At 46.1% G+C, this 18,385-nt stretch overlaps 1 protein-coding gene across 3 annotated transcripts in view; it reads right to left on the bottom strand.

Moving 5' to 3' along the window:
• Positions 1 to 2,823: 2,823 nt before the first annotated feature.
• LOC115096485 (sulfotransferase 1 family member D1-like) overlaps positions 2,824 to 18,385 on the bottom strand; it is a 48,869-nt gene continuing 33,307 nt past the window's right edge. For all 3 annotated transcript variants that reach the window (XM_029611160.1, XM_029611157.1, XM_029611158.1), the window contains exons 3-8: positions 8,646 to 8,768; positions 7,138 to 7,235; positions 5,828 to 5,954; positions 4,963 to 5,057; positions 3,192 to 3,372; positions 2,824 to 3,044 (exon numbers count right to left, since the gene is read on the bottom strand). In XM_029611160.1, coding sequence (XP_029467020.1) covers positions 2,932 to 3,044; positions 3,192 to 3,372; positions 4,963 to 5,057; positions 5,828 to 5,954; positions 7,138 to 7,235; positions 8,646 to 8,768 — 737 coding nt within the window. In that variant the 3' untranslated portion in view covers positions 2,824 to 2,931. The remainder of the gene's footprint in view (positions 3,045 to 3,191; positions 3,373 to 4,962; positions 5,058 to 5,827; positions 5,955 to 7,137; positions 7,236 to 8,645; positions 8,769 to 18,385) is intronic.

The raw sequence follows: 18,385 nt of genomic DNA, 5'->3' as shown, positions 1-18,385 counted from the left end.
GCAATCAGGAACAGGAACCAGGAAGGATGGGCAACGAGCACGCGAGCAATCATGGAGTCCTGTTCCCAAGGCAGGGAACAAGTGGCTGAGTCCTGCCTTAAATACCAAGGCCCAGTGATATCATCATCTGGGGACGCAGGCTATTTTCCCACCGCAGCCCCTTTAAAAGGACGGGGGTTGCATATGCGTGCGCACACCTAAGCCGGGGCTCAAAGGAGGCAGGACGGCGGCGTCTCTCTGTGGCCCATGCGGGGAGGCCCGCCGGGCGCAGGGAGGAATCGCAAAGGAGTCGGAAGCGGCAGAGGAGGCTGCCGGCGCTCAAGGGCGGATGTGGCTGCTCGCCACCACGAGCGAAGGTGATCTGAGACTGGCCCTGAGTTCTCGGGGTGAGAAGGCCCGGATGCGGGCCTATCGTGGACGGGACGCGTAACAACATCCTACTCGTTGGGTTTGATCTACCCAAACGCTAAAGAAGGAGAAATTTCAACTTACATGATAATTTCCTTTCCTTTAGTGATTAGCCTTCTTAGGGTGAGTGATACAGAGTATGATTCCTGCTCTTTCTTGATAACTGATAGGTGGATTCTCTAGCCCTTAGATATGTTCCTTCTTTTGGCTGAGCTCAGTTGAGAAACACAAATGATGGCCTGTTGCTAATAATGTTCAACTTTAATCAGGTTTGGCCACAGTTTGGCTTTTCCAGAGAATAATGGCGGGCTGATGTTGAGGCGGGACTATATAGTCTTGATGTCAGCTTTTACTTGGTCTCCATCTGCTGGCAGAGGTTTATAACCCACTCGTTGGGATTAACCTACCTCTCACTAAAGGAAAGGAAATTATCAGGTAAGCAGTAATTTCTCCTTTTCCGATTTGTTTTAAAAGTGCTACCTATTGGCTTCATGGAGTATCCTCTAATCCTAGTACTATAAGAAAGGGTAATTAACTGTTCTATGTATTCCTTCCATCCCATCAAGCTTTTATAGAGCTTCATATCTGTTATCAGTCAGCCAATTGATTATGTGGGCTATCAAATTTCTCCCTGTTAAATTCTTTCCTGAGGGGCAGATATGGTAGCACTAGTAGCCATGGGCAGAAGAGAACAGCAGCACTGGATAGCTCTCTGGCAAAGCCAGTAGTTGTCATTCTGGCCTTTTCATTTATTTATTTATTTATTTATTTATTTATTTATTTTAAAAGATTTCTATACCATCTTTCACAAATAATATTTTGACCAAAACGGTTTACAGATATTAGAATAATGTCAGATAAAATAAAAATAAAAACATCTAATTAAATAAAATAAAATAAAAACACAAAAGTAAATGAAAAAAGTAAAGTTAAGGAAAAAAAATACAATGCCCTAATTCTAACTAATATGTTCTTAAATAATTAACTATATTATGTTTTACAAAAACAGAGTAAAGTCGGAATTTTAAAATAAAATAAAGCTCATCCATTTCCAGACATGAAAAATCACTTCCCTTCTTTTGATGTGTTCATTTGTAGATCCTGTCTCAGTTTTTAGTGTTGAAATACTTTCAGGCACCATCTCATACCTGAGCCTGTGACTTGTAGGTATGGGCTCTGTGCAGCAACCTCTTACCTGTGATGCAGGTGGTGCCACTCTAGAAGAAAAGCCAGAACAACAAAAGAAAAGGCACAGAACTGTTTGCAGGGACACTGAAAGACTCCTTGAGGATACAGAGTGGAGAGCACTGGCTTCAGAGCTCAGTGGGAACTTTTCAGACTGATCACCTGCGTAAGATTTTATACAATTTAGTGAAAGACTAGAAAAAGGAGCCAGGACAAGTACTCTGTGAATGCCTTAAACCATAATGGTCTGCACTGTATCACTGAAAGACAACCGTCAGAATCTGGACCCTGGGAGATCTTCATGCTGCCTTCTCTCAGGCTCGCCTGTGAAGCAAGGATTCAGGTTCAATTCCCAGAGGCAGTAGGACAAAATAGAATGAGAAGAGGCAGATGTAGTAGATTTATCAGATGCACAATCTGAGGCCAAGATTATCCTCTGTTGGAGGCCAGAATCTTAATTATATATGGTAAAGTGCGAATCTTAGAAGCCAGTAAGGCATTTGGTCATTTTTAGCACCTTATCTGCACCAAATATGCCTTTTCCTAATGAGCAATTGATTTTTTTTCTCACAAGAAGCCATCTTTACATATTAGCTCTCAAGGAAATACTTTTGTGCTTCTGTTGCCAAAGCCAGTTCTTTGTGCTGTATGGATGAACATATCTCAGAAAGAACCCCTCTGATCCATCAATCAAACCTGGGCCTACTTATGTAAACAGGCCTTGCTGCCTTACCTTGTCAGACGCTGACAGTGATTGCTTGCAGTTAAGGTTCAGGCTACAACAGAGTTTATTACTTCAGTCTTAATATAATTCCTTCCAAGTAAATTTTCCTTGCTTCTCATCACCATTAGAGCAAAGTGTGTAATGGTGTGTGAAGTAGACCACCACAGGTATGCCCACTGGCCCACATGCACCCTCCTGTGTCCAAGGGTGGAGTAGTGAGTCTGAGATACAGGGGCCAGCATTAGGAACCATCAGAGAGGCCTCTTGTGTGGAAAACTAGAAATTGTTGAGAAGAGGACGACTAAGGCAAGTAGATGGAGGCCTTTATGCCTTGTGCAAAACATCTACAGAGTCAATAAGCAACACTGAGAAAATTAAGTCACAAGCCTGAAGGAACTACACTCCGTCCCCCCCCCTCCCCCCATATGCTTTATTGTTAATAACTTGTAATAATTAAAGGGCTTCAGACAAAATTGGCTTCATGAACACAAAATATCAGGAGAGGGTTCTGTGTAGTGCTGATTTCATTTTATTAACACAGCGCAGTGCTGATTGCAATCTGTATGTTAACTAGACTAACAAACAGTGCAGTAAGTTTTATTTCAGGACATGCATTAATTGGAAGAGTGGAATTTCAAGGTAGTCTGACTCATTTTCCTGCGATAATCTTCTTCAAACAGCTCATTCTGTATCTCAGTAAATAGATTTTTCCAGTCTCCAACTTGACCTTAAAAAGATGCAAAGTATATGATAGGGAGATAGTCGTGCTAAAAAGAGGGCTTTCTAGCCACTGCTACCCTATGCTCCCAGTTTTAGAGATGGGGGGAACGGTGATCAACCACAAACCCTGAATTCAAGTGCAGTGATCTCATACCTTTCCTCATAAAGGACTGCTTCGACTGGTCCACTATTTCCTTTGGGAAGGTGGAGTAATTGGCCATGGGATTATTTTTCATTTGATTGAAGGAGCTGTGGTAAGCAATTTTCTCTACAGTGGCATCAGGCAGGTCCTTCCCCAGGAACTGCATCACCTTTCGAATTTCCAAGTCAGGGTTCTAGAAATAGCAAGTGACAGAAGAGGAAGTTTCACGGGAGTGGTACAGTGTACTGCTTGCACAGGTCAAGCCAGAAAGGAAGGATATGCTTCCTAGTACAATTTATATTTTAGGGCTAGCAGTTAGAACCTAATGGTGAAAGCACAGAGAACTGTGAAGACCCAGGTTCTAATTCCATCTCCATTACTTAATGTGTGACCTTAAGAAAGTCATTCAAACTATGCTCAGACTCTTCCTTTTTGTCCTTTTCTAACTGCCAGCTACTACCAGCAAAGCAATTAGATGGAGTGCAGCAAGTCGCATACAATTTAATTCCCTCACAGTCAGGCCAATTCAGTAAAAGTTGCGGGAGGGCGGGCACTCTCCCAGCACACGCACAGGCCACTCTCCTGTGCGCACGATTCAGTATTTAAATGAGGCCCCTGTGGTAAAAAGAGGCGCTAGGGACACTAGCACATCCCTAGTGCCTCTTTTTTGACAGGAGTGGCGGCTGTCAGCGAGTTTGACAGCCAACGCTCAATTTTGCCGGCGTTAGTTCTCAAACCCGATGACAGCCACAGATTCGGAAACCGAACGCCGGCAAAATTGAGCGTCCGGTTTTCAACCCGCGAGCCACGGGCCGATTTAATTTTTTTTTTTTTAATTTAAATTATTTTTTTACTTTGGGACCTCTGATTTAATATCGCCATGATATTAAGTCGGAGGGTGTACAGAAAAGCAGTTTTTATTGCTTTTCTGTACACTTTTCCGGTGCTGGCAGAAATTAACGCCTACCTTTGGGTAGGCACTAATTTTTGAAAGTAAAATGTGCGGCTTGGCTGCACATTTTACTTAGTGAATCGCACGGGAAAACCTAATAGGGCCATCAACATGCATTTTCATGTTGTGGGCGCTATTAGTTTCGGGGGTTTGGACGTGCGATTTCAACGCGCTATTACCCTTTACTGAATAAGGGGTAAAGCTAGCCAAACGCGGGTTAACGGTTTGCTCCGCCGGAGCGCACTGTACTGTATTGGCCTGAGTGTCAGGAATCCGATCATAGAATAAAACAGAACATTTATTGTATTTGATTTCTTGTGAATGTATATTTTATTGATAGTGTGGTATATGTGCCCAGCTGTGTTCTGGAAGAGTGATGTCAAGCTTCAAGGACTGCAGCCAGCTCTGATTTCCAGCGGCATGCCCACGAATGTTCAGGGGCTCTATTTATTTATTATTGGCATACTCTGGGTTTAATTCACATCTTTTGGCTGTCCTGGAGCCCAAGGATGAGATTTGAATGCTCTTGCTCGTCACTGATCTGCACACATATTTGATTGGTTGTTCATGCTGCAGTTTGCTTTTGTAGAACAGGAAGATGGAGTTTAATTTATTTGCCGTTACCATTCTTACAGGTGAGATTACAGCCTTATGTGTGCTGTGCCGTTCTGTGCCATCCCTGCTAAAACTGACTAAAGGTTTTCACCGGAGCTTTTTAACTTGCTGTAGTGTGTCATACTTTCTCTTAGGATGTAATTTCAATGAGTAACTAAGTCATAGAAAACTCCCCTGTCCCCTTGACCTGTTCCCCTAGACGTGCTGCAGACCTACCTTCTTCATATCTTCAAAAAACAAATACAGCATGTTGTGTTTATCTTTATGCTCCCAAAATCCTTTAACATGATCATACCAGGCGCCCCAGCCAACTAAAGAGAAGAGCAGAAACAAGGATTAATATGAATGCCCAGTGGTGTAATTGTGGTGACCAGTGTGCCCTGCCCAATAGAACCATATATTATAGTGGATAGTGTTCAGTGGCATACCCCATCCTGCTACCAATCAGCACACTGCATCATAGCAACAGTGCATGACAGCAGAGAAACACCAATTGACCCACTCAGTCTGCTCATTTGTCATCCTCTCTGGTTTTCTACCACTTTGTGCAGATGAGCATATCAATTCCCATACTCAAACTAACATTTGCCCCAGTTCCCACTTTTCTTTTATTCAGCCTCTCTAACCTGTTCCTACTTCTACCCTCTCTTACTATCCCAAGCTTGTTTACATTCTCTAACAGTGCTGGCCTCCATCACTTCCACTGGTAGGCTGTTCCAGGCCTTGCCATCTTCCTCTTTGATTGAATCTTAACAAGTTCTGTACTTGGTCCAGCACCCAGACCCACTTCACAATAATAATCCAGATAGCCACCAAAACTAGTGAAGTTGTTAACCGAACATCTGGCCACCCCACATGCATTTATGTTAGGGTTATAAAAACATGGAGCCAAATCTGCTCTAAATCAGTTTGATTTAGCCTTTGAGCTGCATCTCCTCAAGTGACAGAGAAACTCGCACTATCCTCAATGCTTTTAAGTATGTTTTGGCTCCATATTATTCTGTTCTCTTTTAATGCTGCTATAGTTTGAAAGACTGATACTGAGGGGGCCTAGATGACTACTTAAATCTCTGTGTCTCACCATCTCCATTCATAAATCTTTGGAGATACTGGTCCCACGATCCTGGCTCTGGGTGAAGTTTAGCTATATGGTCAAAATGATAGCAGGAAGTAGCCGTATCTTTGGCATTCCTTGCCACATAGATCACCTAAGATGGAAAAGAAATAAGTAAATTAGTGAATTTTATGCATTCTGGCACACTACCTTGGCTATCTTTTCTCTGGTGTCACCATCAGTTTCACTTTTGCCATAGGGATGTGCCATCGTTTCACATTAAATAGGAAATGTCAGTGACACTTCCTGGTTTAGTTTATTGGGTCCTGCAGTTTTTTTATCTTTTGTTTGTTTAAAAAATGAAATGTAAAGTGAACTAAATGTTGTTTGCTTGGATTTTTTGTTTCATTTGGTACTGCTGCCTGTCAAGTACAAAAAAAACAAACTGTGGCCCCATTTTGTTGTACAGCAAATGGCCTGCATCATTATCAGAAATGGCACCGCTGGGTTAGGTATGACTTGGATTGCTAAGTCTGGAGGGAGGTTGCCCTGTAAGGTATAGGAAGGGGGCAGTCTGGGGAAGACTGCAGGGGACAGCGGGGAATGTCAACTAGTCTGGTGAGCCCAGGCTTTTAGTTCATGCTGTTATAAAATAGCATGCATTAAAACCAAACAAAATAAAAAGGAAAGAAACAAAAAAAAAAGGGGGGGGGGGGGGGAAATGAAACCAGGCCAGAAATGACATGAAACCATTTCTCTTGCACATCCCTGTGTGTCAGGTACAACAATGAAAAGGAAAGGGGAGCTGAACTAGCAACCACATAGCAAGTGGAAGAAATGCTTAAATATTAGGGACCGATCACAACACCTCTACACATAGAGGTCAAAGCTGGGTTTTAAAGAGCTTTTTCATTGGTTTTTAGATTACTTTTTTTGTTTCTTTAATGTATTTTAAAGGAATAAGCTGGGCACATACATATATAGAGAGAGAGAGAGAGAGAGAGAGACCGAGGGGTGATTTCGCCCCTGAAAATCAGAGAACAGTAGAAGTCATCCCAGTTTTTGGGTGCCTTGAGAATTTGGCACTCTAGGCAGTTGCCTGTTTAGCCCATGCCTAAACCTGGCCTTGCATGCTGCAGGCACTCTGAGCATCACCAGCTTTCAGACCAAACTCCTCCTTGTGGTGCTCTTCTTGGAAGTATAGAGCATCACTGCCTCAAGGTCACATATTTCTTCGCCCACACCATTTCTGAAGTAAAATACTCACTCACATCACAAATATAGGCCTCTTTGTTTGGGGGGGGGGGGGTGGGGGGAGATGAGGTTTGTTTCCCTACCTTGCAGTCATGTTCCCAGAATGATGGTGGAATCAATTCATAAGGCAGGTGGGTTTTTAAGAACCTGGGAGAAGGCATAGCATTCACCGTTTCTGCATCTGCAAAGTAAAATGCGGGACTGGGGGGTGACCATGGTAGTAACTGCAGTGCAGGAATCTCGTAGAAATCAGAGCAGATCAGCTTTTGTTTCAATGCCTCCCGTTTCCAGGCTACCAGAACTGCCAGCAGTAGACCAGTGAGCTCAATCAGTAGTACAGAACAGTTCATTTTTATTTCAGGATTAAACTTTCAAAGAGTCACAGAATGGCAATCACCTGGAAAAAGTCACATTCTCTCTATAGCCTAAGATATAAGCATTAGCAGCAGTGGGAAGCCAAGAGTTTGTCCCCATTTATCCCATCCCAAACAAACTCTCAAAGCTATTCTCAAACAGTTCAGAAGTCTGAAAGGGAATGCTCCTTTTCAGTATTATGGATGTCAATAATCTGAGTGTACCTTCATACGATGCTGTAAAAAAATACGGCTATCGTGACTGTGAAGCCTATATGTAGGCTTTAAAAATCATTAGGTACCCCAGTGTTGGAATGCAAACTTTTGTAGTGCTCACTGTCCACTGTGCAATTGTTGCTGAAATGATCACGTGGATACTGTTGCAATATTCACTTATCTCAAAATTGTAGTCGGTCTTGCCTCAGCCGACATCCTGATGTTTCGGAGGCTAGCTCCTTCTTCAAGGGCTGGATATGCGCAAGAGAGACCGGTATTCCAGTGAAACATTAGATGTTGTGACAGTGAATTTGATTACTGTGCCAGCAATGTTCAACTTGTTAGGTTTGTTTAGCGGTCTGTGAAGCTCCGCGCCAGCACAGAGTCGTGGGAGCAGCCGCTTGTTTTTCACGGAGCTTCACAGACCGCTAAACAAACCTAACAAGTTGAACATTGCTGGCACAGTAATCAAATTCACTGTCACAACATCTAATGTTTCACTGGAATACCGGTCTCTCTTGCGCATATCCAGCCCTTGAAGAAGGAGCTAGCCTCCGAAACATCAGGATGTCGGCTGAGGCAAGACCGACTACAATTTTGAGATAAGTGAATATTGCAACAGTATCCACGTGATCATTTCAGCAACAATTGCACAGTGGACAGTGAGCACTACAAAAGTTTGCATTCCAACACTGGGGTACCTAATGATTTTTAAAGCCTACATATAGGCTTCACAGTCACGATAGCCGTATTTTTTTACAGCATCGTATGAAGGTACACTCAGATTATTGACATCCATATAACAGGTCTCTTTTTGAATTCATAATTTTTTCATGTTATATTGTTTGGGTTTATAAATTTACCTTTTCAGTATTAAGCATCTTATCTCTGCAACACACTCAGACTCCTTCTACAAGAGCCAGATATCTGGCAGTGCAAAGAATCTGCACTGGGCCCACTGGTTATGTAGGGAAAAGAAGCCACACTGAGGAGCAGTCTGGTTTAACTTAAGAATGAAGTACCTGGAGGCATACAGTACAGCAGTTCAATAAAGGGAATCCTCTCAAAGATGGGTGCTCGCTGGCATTTCTCCAGGTTTGCATCATGCCTGATCAGATCTACAATCTCCTGGATCCATGTGGTCCCTTAAAAAGAAGAATGCTATAAATGTGCATACTTTAAGGCTTAACACTGATTGGGTTAGACAGTGAAGATACCACTATATCATGTATGTCAGCAATTCCAAAATCTGTACTGCTGCAAATTTAACCCATGCATAATTATTGTGGATATCCTGGAAACCCAGGACAGGTTTGAGAATCACTGATGTCATTTTGAAACATTCTGTTCAAATGGGTTATGAAAAATGGATGATTTTGATCAATCAAGGAAATATTTCAATCTTCAAAATCAACATTTTTATGCTTACTTACAAGTGAAATACATTTTAGAAGTAAAGCAGCAGAAAGAAAAAGCCCCTGCAAACCAAAGGAAATTAAAGTATACCCACTACACCCACTTGAGCCCATACCTGAGAGCTCTCAGGATTTGAGCCAGAGCTCCAGGCTAACACTGGAAAACTCTGGGTGCAGTAGGGAAGTACCTGTATGAACCCCAAAAGAGGAAATCACCTGGGCCTGCACAGGCAGAAAGGCAGTGGGGCATCAGCCACATGGGCAAGTAGGAGAATTCCTGTCCACTCCATGGGCATCAAGGAGGAAGAAGAGAGGGGACTTCCGATTATGACGACAGGGTGATCGGAAGCCTGAGAGTATAGCTCCGTGGCCCCCCTCCTTAAATCAATCGGCATTCATCGCTAACCGAGTCCTCTAAAGCCTCGCACGGAGCCGTGGTCTAGGAGCTTGCTGGAGTTGTCCATTTGAGGCGTTTTGAGATGCCCCGAAGCCGGGGCAGCGTGATATGCGCCATCGGAGCACACGCTGCAATGCAGAGAGACGAAACAGAACTTCTAAGATGGCGACCGCGCCTGATGGCGCTAAACTACTTGCGCTTGTTTTGGAGGAAGCGCTCCTGCAGATCTCAAATAGCGTTTCAGCAGCCCTGGATGAGCGGTTAAAAAAAATTCAAGCCTCTGTGGACCAAATAAAGAATTCCATGGATCAGGACGCTAGGCTGGCAGCTTCAAAGAGGCAAGTACAAGCTTTACTCAACAGCAGACTTCCTTACTAGAATGGCTGGAAGACCAAGAGAACCGGAATAGGCGCAATAATGTTAAAATCATAGGGCTGCCAGAATCCCTTACCAGAAAAGGAACTTTATGATTTCATAAAAAATTGGCTCCCTGACAAAATAATCCTGGCGCTGGCTGAGGACCAGCATCTACGCTGCAAGCGTATCCACCGCATGGGCCCACTGAGGGAGTCAAAAAGCAGGCCGCGAGTGGTGATGGCCTGAATATTGAATTGGTCTCAGAAAGTACAGTTACTGCGAGCATACTGTCAAAATCCCAAAACTGACTTTCAGGGTCACCGGATTCTGTTGTTTAATGATTTTTCAGCCGCGATCACAGCGCAAAGAAAAGAAATGTCGCCAGTGTGCTCTGAGCTGCACAAACGGGGGATACCGTTTGCACTGATCAAGAAGGAGGAAGCACTGCATTTCTAACATCTTTGGATCAGGCAGAAGCCACCTGATGCGTCAAGCTGCTCTGTGTTGGATATTTCTGATGCTTTCTCTCTACTGCTCATTAAATTCTGGTGGTCTTAACGTTATGGAGTGCCTACATTCTGTTGTTGACCTCTATTTTTAGGTTTATTGTTTATTATATGTCAGCATTTGATGTCGCAGCCCATCTTATTCTCAATCTGAGGTTGCTGCAAAAATTGATCATGTTTGGTTCACACCATTTTCATGTAATCTTGATCCTGTTATATTCTACATTTTAGCGGGATGGACTGGAGTGGAGGGGGGCCGGAGGAAGGAGCCTGCACAACCTGTCTGTCAGATAGGAATGTGCTGGCACCTTGTGTTGTGCGTTCCGGCCGCATGGGTACTGCGACCGGGCCTGCTCACCTGGCATTGCCCTCCACAAGCGTGGGCCTGACTGCTGCCGCTAACCCCCAGCCTCCCCATCACTCACCACGGCCTCCCTCAGCATCTTCATCCCTGCAGGCCTCACAGCGGAGTTCCCGAAAGGGGGGGTCCGCGTCTTCGGTCGTCTCGGCCCCACCCCTAGGCACACGCGCAGCCGACGTCCATTCTTTTAAAGGGACATGCGCGGGAGACCCGAGGGAGGCACATTCAGATGACATCACCAGAGCCCTGTATATAAGGCAGGGCTCAGTCTCCTGATATCTGCCTTGGCAATTGGGTCAACACCGTTGGTGTACTAGTTTGCCTCATCCTGTTCCAGCGTCTCCTGTTCCTGTATCCTCCTCAGGTAGCACCTCTCGGACTGACCTCTGGTACTGACCTCTGCCTGCCTGACCATTCTCTGCCTGCTGCCTGGAACTGACCCTTGCTAGCCTCGACTATGCTCAGACTGACTCTGGTATTGACTTCTGCTTTGGCTGACCATCCTTGGACTAATACTCTGGCTCTGACCCTTGCACTTCACTCGGACACACTCTTCTGGCCTTCTGTGACCATCAGACCAGCCTTCCTAGAAACCAACTGCGGCTTCCACCTGTTGTGATTATGTGTGTTTTGGTGGATCCTTGGGTGCTGTGGAGGTGACAACGCCCACTGGGAGGATCCCCGTGAGGAGCCACAGCACTGGGCTACACCTGTGCTACACAAAACAGGAAAATGTTCTTTTATTAAACAGCTAGATGGTAGCCACCAGGTGACAGTAGTGAGGTAGTCTGTAGTTGCAGTGCCAGGGACTTCGGCAGAGGGAGCCCTTCTCTCCACGATGATGTCAGGAGGTTCCTCAACAGGTCTCCCAGAGAGGAGATACTGTGGGTGAGACAGACTGAGAGGTTAGAGTACTCACTGCGAATAGCTGTTGGTATGCGATTCCACCAGATAAGTAGATGAAGGTACAGGCACCGAGGCAGGGAGAGCAGGCCCTCGAGGAGCGAGTACCTGTTCCATGAAAGGCACCTGAAATAAAGCAAAGGGCCCCCGAGGAGCGGGTACCCAAGTTAGTTGATACCCCAAAGGGCTGAGAGAAAGCTTCCAGCGGCAGCACGGAAGAGGCAGAGTAGCGTAGATAGGAATGGATTCGAGACTTTGCTAACTCGAGGAGCTAGCAAATCAATGAGGCTGATATACCCGGATGGCATGACGTCAGCATGAGGGAATGCCCTCGAGGTTCGCGCCAAGGGTTGTATAAAGACATGGGGTGCGCGTGTGCGTGCTCATGCACCCTAGTAGGTACCTGGGAGGAGAAATGGTGGGAGGCTGCACCATAGCCGTTCTGGGGACACCAAAGAGGTCAGCTTGCAGACGCTGTGGTAGCCATCTTGCCCAGGTAAGCGGGAGAAGCCGAGATTAAGGTGAGGCAAGCAGGGCGAAGCCATTGAAGACTGACAGACGCAACAGTACCCCCTTTCAACAGGCATCCACGCTGGTTCCTACCAGGTCTTGGTTTTTAAGGATGCTGCTGATGAAAGTCTTGTAGCATCTCTTTATCGAGGATGTTGGACATGGGTGTCCAAGAGTTATCTTCTGGGCCATACCCTTCCCATGACAGGAGGTATTCCCATACTCTGTCAAATCGAGAACTGCGTCTACCTTGTATTCGATGTCTTCCTCAGCATCAACAGATGTAGCTTCAGGTATCTTGTTGGAAAACTTACTAAGTATCAAAGGCTTCAATAGTGAGACGTGGAATGCATTGTGGATCTTTAAAGTAAATGGTAGCTTCAGACTGTAGGTGAGATTGCCCAGTCGTCAGAGAATGGGGAATGGTCCAACGTAGCGAGAAGCAAATGGACCTGAAGGAAGTTTTAGTCTTAAATGCTTTGTGGAAAGCCAGACTTTGTCACCAGGCTTGAAGTCTGGAGCCTTGCAGTGATGAGCGTCGTATCCTTTCTTTGTTCGCAGTCCTGCTTTAATAAGCATCTCTTTTGTGTGAGTCCAAATTTGTTGGATATCTTTGGCTGTAGATTGAGCTGCCGGGGGCGACACTGATAACAGAAGTGGCAGTGGTAGTCGTCCGTAGACCACTTCAAATGGTGTTGATCCAGTCGATGTTGCTGGATGAGAATTTATGGCAAATTCTGCCCAGGGCAACAGTTCGCTCCAATCATTCTGGCGAGTGTTCACGTAGGCACAAATGAATTGCCTGAGTGTCCTGTTCATCCTCTCTGTTTGCCCGTTGGATTGGGGATGATATGCCGATGTAAAGTTGAGGGCAATATCGAACTTCTTACATAGTACCTCCCAGAAATTTGCTGTGAGTTGAGCTCCAAATCGGAGACTATGTGCTTAGGCAAGCCATGCAGGTGGAAGATATGCGAGATGAATAGCTTGGTGAGCTCCATGGCAGTGGGTAAGCCTGGGAGAGCCACAAAATACGCCATCTTTGAAAACCGATCAACAGTCACCCAAATGGTGTTATTTCCTCAAGAAACTGGCAAATCAACCACGAAGTCAATGGTGATATGTGTCCATGGTTCTTCTGGCACTGGCAAGGGTTGAAGTAGACCCCATGGTCGACCCGGTGGTGTCTTCTGTTTAGCGCAGTTAGCACAGGAAGCAACGTAGGAGAATGTGTCTTCCTTCATGGTGGGCCACCAGTAAAAGGTTTGAAGCTTAGACAGGGTTCTACGTTGACCAGGATGTCCTGAAAGTTTGGAGTCATGGGCCCAAGCCAATAACTTTTTCCTGAACTGCTTGGGTACGATAGTCTTTCCTGCAGGTACAGAGTGAGTAGCTGCCAATATGACCTTCTCGGGGTCAATGATGTGTTGCTGTTCTTCTGGAACATCCTCGGAGAGGAAAGAGCGAGATAGAGCGTCAGCTCTGATATTCTTAGTTCCAGGGAGATACTTGAGCACAAAGTTGAAACTGTTGAAAAACAGAGACCATCTCGCTTGTCTATGATTCAGGCGCTGTGCGTGGTAGAGGTACTCCAGATTCTTATGGTCTGTGAAGACCGTTATTCGATGTTGTGCTCCTTCGAGTCAAGGGCGCCATTCTTCTAATGCCAGTTTTATAGCTAGGAGCTCTTTATCTCCTATTCCGTAATTTTTCTCTGCAGGAGGGAAGCTACAGGAGAAGAATGAGCACGGTTGTGGAACCTTTGAATCACCAGCTTGGCTTAATACGGCCCCTATGCCAACGTCTGAGGCGTCAACCTCCACGATGAAAGGCTTGGAGGGGTCTGGGTGTCGAAGACATGGGCTTGTGTAAAAAGGCATCTTTTATCTTCTGAAATGCCGTTATAGCCTTTGGAGACCAATTAGCAGCGTTGGCACCTTTCTTTGTCATAGTGGTAAGCGGCACTGTAAGTGAAGAGTAGTTCCTGATGAAGGTCCTGTAATAGGTAAAACCTAAGAAGCGTCTGAGAGCTTTTAACCCTGTGGGTTGTGCCCAATTCTTGATACTCTCCAGCTTCTGTGGGTCCATTTGAAAGCCTTGATTAGACACGATGTAGCCTAAGAAAGGCACTGACTCTTTGTGAAATTTCACATTTAGATAGCTTGGCATAGAGATGGCTCTCTTGGAGCCTCTGAAGAACTCTCTTTACATCCTCTTGGTGAGTGGTCATGTCTTGAGAGAATATCAAGATGTCGTCCAAGTAAACGACAACACATTTATAGAGGAGGTCCCGGAAAATGTCGTTCATTAAATTTTGAAAGATGGCCGGGGCGTTGTACAGGCCGAAGGGCATCACTAGATATTCAAAGTGGCTGTCCTGAGTGTTGAAGGCCGTCTTTCACTCATCGCCAGCTCGAATGCGAAGTAGATTATAGGCTCCTTTCAAATCCAGTTTGGAAAAGATTTGAGCTCCTTGTAGCCTGTCAAATAACTCTGAGATCAGCGGTAAAGGATAGCAATCCTTTATTGTTATCTCATTAAGGCCCCTGTAATCTATACATGGGCATAATGTTCCGTCCTTTTTGCCCACAAAGAAAAACCTTCACCAGCCCTTTTGGAGGTTTTCCTGAATGTATTCAGACATGGCTTTGTTTTCTGCCACAGACAGGGTGTACATTAGAGATGTGAATCGGAACCGGAATCGGTTCGGATTCCGGTTCGGATTCACATGTGGGGGTTTTTTCATCAGGCCCAATCGCGGTTTTGTTTATCAGCTGTGCCCGAGCCGATAAACAGAAAACCCACCCCGACCCTTTAAAACTAATACCTTAGCTTCCCCCACCCTCCTGACCCCCCCCAAAAACTTTTTACAGGTACCTGGTGGTCCAGTGGGGATCCCTGGAGCGATCTCCCGCTCCCGGGCCACTAATCAAAATGGCGCCGATGGCCCTTTGCCCTTACCATGTGACAGGGTATCCGTGCCATTGGCCGGACCCAGTCATCTCTGCATCTCCAAAGTTCTCCCGAGAAGCGGGTAGGAGCTGCTAGCGGCACAATGGTTTTGACCGTCACCTCAGACGGTTTAGCTTCTTTACCTGAAGTGGAAAGCAAGTTCATCTGTTTGTGCAGTAGATTAAATGCAGATGTCAGTCCTTCCAGTGCAGTCTGCTGTTCGAAGATCCACTGAGCCAGGCCTGGAATGGCCTGCAACGCAGTGAGCTGAGCCGGATCCATGGAGTTAGCAATCTGTTGTGGTTATGTGTGTTTTGGTGGATCCTTGGGTGCTGTGGAGGTGACAACACCCACGGGGCAGAGCCCCGTGAGGAGCCACAGCACTGGGCTAGACTCGTGCTACACAAAAACAGGAAAATGTTCTTTTATTAAACAGCTAGATGGTAGCCACCAGGTGGCAGTAGTGAGGTAGTCTGTAGTTGCAGTCCTAGGGACCTCGGCAGAGAGAGCCCTTCTCTCCATGATGACATCAGGAGGTTCCGCAGCAAGTCTCCCAGCGAGGAGATACTGTGGGTGAGACAGGCTGAGAGATAGCTGTTGGTATGTGATTCCACCCAATAAGTAGATGAAGGTATAGGCACCAAGGCAGGGAGAGCAGGCCCTCGAGGAAAGAGTACCTGTTCCCTGAAAAGCACCTGAAATAAAGCAGAGGGCCCCCGAGGAGTGGATACCCAAGTTAGTTGATACCCCGAAGAGCTGAGAGAAAGCTTCCAGCGGCAGCACAGAAGCAGCAGAGTAGCGTAGACAGGAACGGATTTGATTCCTTGCTAATTCGGGGAGCTAGCAAATCAATGAGGCTGATATACCCGGATAGCGTGACGTCAGCATGAGAGCACACCCTCAAGGTTCGCGCCAAGGGTTGTATAAAGACGTGAGTTGCGCGCGCGTGCACCCTAGTAGGTACCTGGGAGGAGCAATGGTAGGAGCCTGCACCATAGCCGTTCTGGGAACGTCAGAGAGGTCAGCTTGTAGATGCTGTGGTAGCCATCTTGCCCAGGTAAGCGGGAGGAGCCGAAATTAAAGTGAGGCAAACGGGGCAAAGCCGTTGAAAACCGACGGACGCAACACCACCTGAGTAGACCCGCAAGCACTACCTGTCTCGCCCGGAGAACCTTCCTGAATTGAGACTTTCCTGAGGTCTCCGGAGCTTCCAGTTCGGGTCTAGTCCATCCATTCTGCATCAGCCGTGCACCCTTGCTCGTGGTGGGCACACCCCTCTGCTACCTCTCCGGTAGACCATCAGAGGCCCACCTAAGTCCAGGCGGTCTGGGTACCCAAGGACTCAACCTGCGGAAACCCCGGACTGTTATTGCTGAAGCTCCAGTTAGCCTCTGTCTCCTTGTGTGCTCCATCTCCTGGTGGCAGGCGCTCTCTGAGTCCGACCTGAGGGACATACCAATCCTGCACCAGGCCAAGGGTCCGCCTCCAGCGCAACACCTTAAGCCTCTTGGAGCAAGATGCATGGGTTTTTCTCCTATGAAAGTGTGTGTGGTGTATGGGGAGCCCTAGGATCTCCCAAAGGTATGACATTCCAATCTATATTCGGTTGGTGGTAGACTGCCCCCTTTGACAGCTGAAATGGCTATGGTCAAAATTACCTCATTGAATGTAGACTGAATAGCTTTCTCCTTTTAAATGGCGAATGTATTATCCCTGTTCCAACGCCTGCACTCTCAGGTAGTATTCTTTCAGGAGACCCACTTGACAGACTTGGAGCATGCCAAACTAAAGAGAAAATGGGTGGGCCACTGCTATTATTCCTCGTTTACATCCCGCAAGAGGAGCGTAGTAATTTTGTTACATAAACAATTGCCCTTTCAGAAGAAATGGTTGTGGCAAGATGCGGAAGGCCACTATGTCACTGTTTCAGGGACACTATATCAAAGGATTGCCTTTTGCAACGTCTATGCCCCCAATGATTACTTCCATAGTTTTTTCACTAACATACGGGAAACTCTCACAGATTTAAGGGTCCAGTTAGCAGCATGGCAATCACTGCCCCTGTCATTATTTGGATACTGTGCCCTTCTGAAAATGACGATTGTCCCCAAACCTCTGTACAAGCTATATATGTTCCCTTGCTGGCTACTGGGTAAAGATTTGCAATGGCTTCAGTCTGCTTTCCAGAAATTTATTTGGGCAGGTAAGACCCTTGAATGTTCTAGGGGGACGGGGGGGGGGGGGGGGGTGTCTCTGTTTGCCAGACTTCCGACTATACAATGCTGCATGTCAATTTCGTTTTGAGGGGGAATGGCTCACTGGTTGCTACTCTCACCGTGAAGCTGGCCTGCTTGCTAGCATGACAGCTCCATGGTCTCCCCTATTTCTCTTGCAGGCTTGCCCAATGACACTGAGCAGCTTGGAAATCCCAAAAGTGATGCTCTACCCAAACCTGCGTGCCTGGAAGTGGTTACAAACTCTGAAGGGCTTGCCTAGTACCACCTCTCTGCTGCTCCCTTTACTGGAAAACTTGGACTTTTTACCTGGACATGACTGCAGTGCTATCATCAGCTTCTGGGCCCGCAATGGACTGCCGTTCATCTTCCATCTTTATGAAACTGAGGCTCCAAACGTGCTTGATTTGTCTACATTAGCTCGCACTTTTCAAATACCATCTCGACACTTTTTCACCTACCTACAAGCGCACCACTATTTGCAGTCCTTCCACTGGGCAAGAGAGCCATTTCTATCAGAATCCTCTTTCGCTAAGATGGTATTCAACACAGCATACTCCCACAACTTTATAACAGGCTGGAGCAAATTGGGCAAAAGCTATAAGCAATTACGCCACTTGGATTCCTTAATCTCTTATTGGTCTACAGCACTGGACGAGCCGATCACATTACCATATTTACTATCTTGTTTCAAAACTCTGCATACCCATTCAAGATTTGGGTCTCCGAGAATTACAGATCCGGATCCTACATCATACAATTTGTGATGATGTTCGAAGATTTCGACTGGGTCGACTCCCGTCTTCATTATGCATAAAATGTGCCCAAGTGGATGGTACCATGACACATCAGCTTTTCACTTGCTCCAGTCTCGAGGTGTTCTGGTCTAAGATACTTGCGCTTCTCTTACAATGTACTGGTGCGACAGTTCAGAAGACTGGCAGGCTTCTTCTGTCAGGCTTGAAGGATGCTCTGAGGCCATGCCACACCTCACAGGTCCGTTTTGCTATTGTCTTAGTGTGTCATACGATTCTGTCTAATTGGATTAAACCCCTAGCGCCACCCCCACATATCAGCGTGGCACCACCAGATGGCATCTCCCTTGCAGATGGAGTGGCTGGACTTTA

This window comes from Rhinatrema bivittatum, chromosome 8 (genome assembly GCF_901001135.1).
Source record: "Rhinatrema bivittatum chromosome 8, aRhiBiv1.1, whole genome shotgun sequence".
Lineage (NCBI taxonomy): Eukaryota > Metazoa > Chordata > Amphibia > Gymnophiona > Rhinatrematidae > Rhinatrema > Rhinatrema bivittatum.
The sequence above is the reverse complement of the archived record's forward strand: the minus strand, read 5'-3'. Positions and strand labels throughout refer to the sequence as shown.